This window comes from Rhagoletis zephyria, unplaced genomic scaffold (assembly GCF_001687245.7).
Source record: "Rhagoletis zephyria isolate East Lansing unplaced genomic scaffold, Rhagoletis_zephyria_1.1 Rzeph_scaffold_00874, whole genome shotgun sequence".
Lineage (NCBI taxonomy): Eukaryota > Metazoa > Arthropoda > Insecta > Diptera > Tephritidae > Rhagoletis > Rhagoletis zephyria.
The window spans coordinates 79,672-86,680 of NW_016157958.1; the positions used below are offsets into that span (position 1 = coordinate 79,672).

The window sequence follows — 7,009 nt, forward strand, 5'->3', positions numbered from 1 at the left end:
ATTGTGGAAGATCACCTCACACGTATTCTTACGCTCTATCGTTTAGTCGTTGGCTAGAGAGCAACGAATCGACATCGTGTCTGGCTATTGCGATTTGTTTCTTGTTTGCAAAAATGCCTTGCGAGAAATCTTACATGCTTGAAAATGCTTTTGGTGACATGCAATGCTTTTTGTGTTATATGTCATTTAAAGAATTAAAAATATGCTTTTCAAAGACATTTTGATTCTTTTCATAAGGAAACATTTTAATGAAGAAGAAATACGACGATTTTTTTAATGAAAAAAAGTTAATTTTTTTTTAAGAATTAAAGGGTGGTTGTTAAAGGGAATATATATGCGATTAAAAGACATTTTTAATAATTTCATAATGATTTGGAAAATTCTGATGAACATGAATTTCAATTTTTTTATTTAAATTTTCAATATTTGACGTGGGTCAAGGCGTATTCTATATGGTGGTATCGGTACGCCAATAACAAAATGTATGTGTATTTTGTTTTTGCTTTTGCGGCGAGGACTGTCAAAAATTTCATACGAAGGATGTGAAAGAGAACAGAAAACAATATACTATCAACTGCTCCAACCAATCAACAGAAGCCATTTGACATATGAAGCCGTGAGGCGAAGAAAAATAAAAGGGTGCTGCTATCATCTGTTAAATACGCCTTGACGTGGATGAATCCAAGGCGAATTTATATAAGGTGGTGTTACTAGCTCAGCTGATTTTGTGTATGTGTTTCGCTGCACGGCTTCTGATATCAAATTGAAAAATTTTGTTTGAATTTCTACACACACTCTTACAGATTTTGACAGTTTATGCCGCCAAAGCAAAAACAAAATACATATAAATTTTTGTTTTTGTACTCCTGCTATCACCTTATATTAATTCGCCTTGGATGAATCCAAATGAATTTTGAAATTTTTTATTTGAATTTCACTTCAATATTTTCATAACTCAAAAAACTAAAACCCCGAGAAAACCAGCTTTAAAGTTTTGAATTTACATATACTCCCAGGGAATAAATTAATACATATTCAGCTTTATCATGAGTTTCATTTTTTTTAAACCGGTTCACTTTTCAATTTTTTGTTTCCGTGAATTTACTATGCGCGGAGGAAAATTTTTTGGGTAAATTTTTTTTCGGGCGAAAACTCAGGATAAGGCTGATTTTGTTCTAGTGAGCTACTGGTAATCGTTGCAGCTATGAAATTTTTAGACATCATAAGAAGGAGCTAATGTTCATTCTTGCATACTTAACTCGATTTTTGCTTTTTTGGGATTATGATACTTTTATAGTAAATGACCGATGCACATATACATATGTACATACATAAGTATGTGTGAAATATATGTATTTATTTGTTTTTATTGAAGACCGATAAGCTAAACATTTTTTCACTTTCCTCAGTAATTTCCTACTGGGTTGCTCATGCGGAGCATTTCTCTTGTTCTCACCAACACAGTCACAGTTTAACTTTTGCCGACCCCTGATGTATAACATCAAAAATCCGGCAGGCGAACTGAGGGAACGGTAAAGTATTTTAAACTCTCGATAAATATGCGTTTCAGAAAATCTGGTTATTTCAGTTTTCTCTTACGGGTTTTAGAAGGGCGAGAACTCTCACCAGACTCAAAAATTAAGAACCACTTGAAGGATCGATCAATTTCGCGTCCACAAAATAAGCACTGTACGATAGTTAGTAAAGAAATGGTTAAAATGTTGTCCGGACTAGAAATGGCGTCGATATCTACTGCCGTTTCTGAATATCCACCGGAGCAATCAGAAGTAAGGGAGTTGCACCTCATGACTTGATACTAAAAGGTAGAGCAGTTGTTATGCTAGTCCACAACCTAAATATGTACATATGAGGGGTTAGTTAATGGTCTCGCCTAATAGTTAAGGAATTACAATGTTATTCTTTCGATGCCGCAATACAAATATGTACATATAAAGGGTTAGTTAATGGACTTTAAACATGTGATTCCAATTACACAATCCCATATAAATTAACAGCTCAGCGAATCAACACTTGAGTAGAGTACGATATTGCCCAAATACCAAGTTAAAGTAAGCTTGTCTAACCCTAAAGGCAAGCAATTATACAACGCGCTTATATGTAGAAGAAACAAACGCGATTACGCTTCTCCTGGAAAGCCTACATATTGGCCGGCAGACCCGCAAAAGTTGCCAGATCTGACTGACTTTGCGGTGACAAAGAAAATTCCTCGCGGCCTTATTAGTACAGAATCAGTTGCAGATCTCTCATCAGACCACTCACCTGTATTTTTCACCTTGTGCCATCAGCCGCAAGAAAAAGAGTCACCCTACATGCTCACGACAAGGGCTACAAATTGGTTAAAGTATAAAAACTATATCAGTGCGCATATATGTAGACCTCCACTCAAATTTAAATACGCCGACCGATATTGAAAACTCTATAGCCACTCTTGAATCTACACTTAGAGCAGCCGCTAGCGTTTCCACACCCCAGAAAGGTTATGTGCAAGAAAAAATATATAATTTAACCAATAGGAAAATTGAAATGCTTGTATTGGAAAAACGACGCCTACGACGGATATGGCAGACTCATAGATCACCAGCATCAAAACAACTTCTCAAGGCGGCCACACATGCACTGACTAGAGCCCTCAAGAACGAGAAACAGTACGCACAGTACCGGTACATCCATAAGCTCTCACCGACTAGCACAAAGCACTCGTTATGCACCAATAGAGACTGAAATTCCAGTTCGGGACCATAATGGAAAATGGGCTCGGAGTGACGCAGAAAAAGCAAACACCTTTGCTGCTCATCTAAAAAAGGTTTTTAGGCCAAACCCCGCAGCTAACTACCACCCGTACCTAATATGTCAAAATGTGTGCCGCTGAAATTTGTACCTGAAGAAATTTCAAAAGTAATTAAGGATCAACTGCAACCAAATAAGGCCCCAGGGCACGACTTAATAACCCCAAAAATGATTATTGAGCTACCAAATTGTGCTGTACTTTGCATCTGTATGCTATTTAACGCAATCACTAAACATTGTCATTTCCCTCACCAATGGAAAAAGTCGACTATTGTGATGATACCAAAGCCCGGAAAGGACAAAATACAGCCATCTTCCTATAGGCCCATCAGCCTGCTTCCGTGCATGTAGAAATTATTCGAAAAACTTCTTATGCTGCGCACCTCCCCACATCTGCAAGCCCGCAATATAATAATACTTCACCAATTTGGCTTCAGGGNGTGCGCATATATGTAGACCTCCACTCAAATTTAAATACGCCGACCGATATTGAAAACTCTATAGCCACTCTTGAATCTACACTTAGAGCAGCCGCTAGCGTTTCCACACCCCAGAAAGGTTATGTGCAAGAAAAAATATATAATTTAACCAATAGGAAAATTGAAATGCTTGTATTGGAAAAACGACGCCTACGACGGATATGGCAGACTCATAGATCACCAGCATCAAAACAACTGCTCAAGGCGGCCACACATGCACTGACGAGAGCCCTCAAGAACGAGGAACAGTACGCACAGTACCGGTACATCCAAAAGCTCTCACCGACTAGCACAAAGCACTCGTTATGGAAAGCACACCACAAGCTAAATGCGCCAATAGAGACTGAAATGCCAGTACGGGACCACAATGGCAAATGGGCTCGGAGTGACGCAGAAAAAGCAAACACCTTTGCTGCTCATCTAAAAAAGGTTTTTAGGCCAAACCCCGCAGCTAACTACCACCCGTACCTAATATGTCAAAATGTGTGCCGCTGAAATTTGTACCTGAAGAAATTTCAAAAGTAATTAAGGATCAACTGCAACCAAATAAGGCCCCAGGGCACGACTTAATAACCCCAAAAATGATTATTGAGCTACCAAATTGTGCTGTACTNAAAGCTCTCACCGACTAGCACAAAGCACTCGTTATGGAAAGCACACCACAAGCTAAATGCGCCAATAGAGACTGAAATGCCAGTACGGGACCACAATGGCAAATGGGCTCGGAGTGACGCAGAAAAAGCAAACACCTTTGCTTCTCATCTAAAAAATGTTTTTAGGCCAAACCCCGCAACTAATAATTTTCAACTTCCACCCGTACCCAATGTGTCAAAATTTGAGCCGCTGAAATTTGTACCTGAAGAAATTTCAAAAGTAATTAAGGATCAACTGCAACCAAATAAGGCCCCAGGGCACGACTTAATAACCCCAAAAATGATTATTGAGCTACCAAATTGTACTGTACTCTGCATCTGTATGCCATTTAACGCAATCACAAAACATTGTCATTTCCCTCACCGATGGAAAAAGTCGACTATTTTGATGATACCAAAGCCCGGAAAGGACAAAATACAGCCATCTTCCTATAGGCCCATCAGCCTGCTTCCGTGCATGTAGAAATTATTCGAAAAACTTCTTATGCTGCGCACCTCCCCACATCTGCAAGCCCTCAATATAATAATACTTCACCAATTTGGCTTCAGGGAAAAACATGGGACAATCGAGCAAGTAAATCGCATAACAACCGAAATCCGAACAGCGTTTGAAAAGAGGGAATATTGCGCTGCAATATTTCTTGACGTCGCCCAGGCATTTGACCGCGTCTGGCTAGATGGTCTTATGTATAAAATACAAATGCTACTCCCACAAAGCACACACAAACTGCTTAAGTCATACCTTTATAATCGAAAGTTTGCAGTTCGATGTAACACCACCATTTCTGAAGCCCATGCAATCGAAGCTGGAGTGCCACAAGGCAGTGTCCTTGGCCCGATGTTGTANTTTGACGTCGCCCAGGCATTTGGTCGCATCTGGCTAGACGGTCTTATGTATAAAATACAGATTCTACTCCCACAAAGCACACACAAGCTGCTTAAGTCATACCTTTATAATCGATGCAGTTCGATGTAACACCACCATCTCTGAAGCCCATGCAATCGAAGCTGGAGTGGCACAAGGCAGTGTCCTTGGCCCAATGCTGTATGTCTTATAATAATAATAATAATAATAGATTGGCGCTTACACATATGTTAGTGTTTGGCCGAGCTTCTCCTCCGACTTAAGGCGTGCGCCTTGATGTTGTCACACAAAGCGGAGGGACCTACAGTTTTATGTCGACTCCGAACGGCGATTTCATGTTTATGAGAAGCTGTTTTAAGTTAAGAAAAACCCTTTTTCTATTTTTTTTGCTCTGTTGCTTTGACCAGGGCTTGAACTCAGGTACTGCTGAGTGAAAGCGAGCACTGCTTACCACTACACCACAGCGGCCGACCTGTATGTCTTATACAGCGCGGATATTCCTACAAACGACCGCCGGATAATGTCCACTTTTGCCGATGACACTGCCATAATCAGTCGCTCCAAGTGTCCTCTACAAGCAACTGCGCTCCTAGGCAATCATATGGAATCTGTTGCCAATTATCTCGCAAACTGGCGAATAAAGGTGAACGAGAAAAAATGTAAGCAAGTTACATTTACACTTAATAAGAGTAACTGTCTGTCCTTGACTTCGAACAACGTACAAATACCACAAAGCAATCATGTCACTTACCTAGGGGTCCATCTGAACAGGCGACTTACTTGGCGAAACCACATAGTGGCTAAAAGGACTCATCTCAAGCTGAAGGCTAATTCTCTCCACTGGCTTATTAACTCTCGCTCACCCCTGAGTCTGGAGTATAAAGTGCTTATTTACAATACAGTTTTAAAACCGATATGGACCTATGGATGTGAGTTATGGGGAAACGCGAGCAGCAGCAACATCGAAATCCTTCGTCGTGCGCAATCTAAAATCCTTCGAACAATCACCGGAGCACCTTGGTATATGCGAAATGAGAACATTCACCGCGACTTGAGAATACCAGAAGTACGAACCGAAATAGAACAACGGAAGACGAAATATGTTTCGAACCTTTTAGTGCACCCAAATCATTTAGCAAGATCTTTATTGCGAGTCAACAGGACCTCAAGACTACGTAAGAATGACTTACCAGCCCAGTCGTAACCTTTTCTTAGGGCCAGTTAAGAAAATACTCATCCCAACTAGGGGATGTAAATTAAGTGAATTGATTAAGATTCGAAAACTTATTGTTAGGCTCTTAGGCAGGCCAGATTCAATAAATAAATAAAAAAATTTAAAAAAAACTAAACTAACAAAAGCAATGCATGTGGTTTTTAGAATAAAGAAATAATCAGGTTTTTTAGAACACGGAGCACGGCGATTTTCGGGGATTATTACTAGTGATTTATAAATCTGATATCTTTGTGCAAAGTTTCAGATCGAATACTTTAAATTGATATGTAAGTTGTCTCTATACGATTATACTTAGATATATAGATTTATAATACATATGGGCAATTTCACCGTCACGGGTGGGACATTTGAACATAAACAGTTGTTGTTTCTTGTTCAAATTTAAGTATAAAGTACTGAACACTTCTACATTTTGATAAAGCTACACCTAATTGACTATTATACAGGGTGTCCCAGAAGTAACGTGCCAAACTTTAGGGGAAGGTAGGTGGGGGGGGTGAGCTCCCTGATAAACAAAAAATTTCCAGGTTAAAGTGTCACCGTTTTTGAAATATTTAAATTTTTTGAATTAAAACAAATTCGTGCCTTTTCATGTATTTTCTTTAACTGCATCTACAAACCAGGCTATACTTAGTAAATCTTTTATTTAAAATACTTCCAGATAGTTGCTTCTCCATACTCAAATGCAATGTAGTTAAAATATATTAAGGAACCATCATAAAATTAGGACTATTTTGGGATTTTTAACTTTTTGATATTTTCTTCTTCCCCAACTTTGACTATCTCTGGTGAAAAAAAATGTACTGAGCTATAACTTTACATTACATAAAAAAAATGTTCATTTAATAAAGATATCAGAAAAGTGCCACTCTTACTGTTTCGAATAGAAAAAAAAGTTATAGCCGCTTTTGTGGGCAAAGGACTGAGATACGCTAGAATGTATTTAATAGATTTAAATTTAAGTTGCTCT

General features: G+C 38.8%; 1 protein-coding gene across 1 annotated transcript in view; it reads left to right on the plus strand.

The window, feature by feature from the left end:
• Positions 1–1,736: 1,736 nt before the first annotated feature.
• Positions 1,737–7,009, plus strand: part of LOC108361880 (inhibitory POU protein-like) — an 80,010-nt gene continuing 74,737 nt past the window's right edge. Inside the window, exons 1-3 of the mRNA XM_017614646.1 lie at positions 1,737–1,787; positions 3,246–3,605; positions 3,948–4,247. Coding sequence (XP_017470135.1) covers positions 1,737–1,787; positions 3,246–3,605; positions 3,948–4,247 — 711 coding nt within the window. The remainder of the gene's footprint in view (positions 1,788–3,245; positions 3,606–3,947; positions 4,248–7,009) is intronic.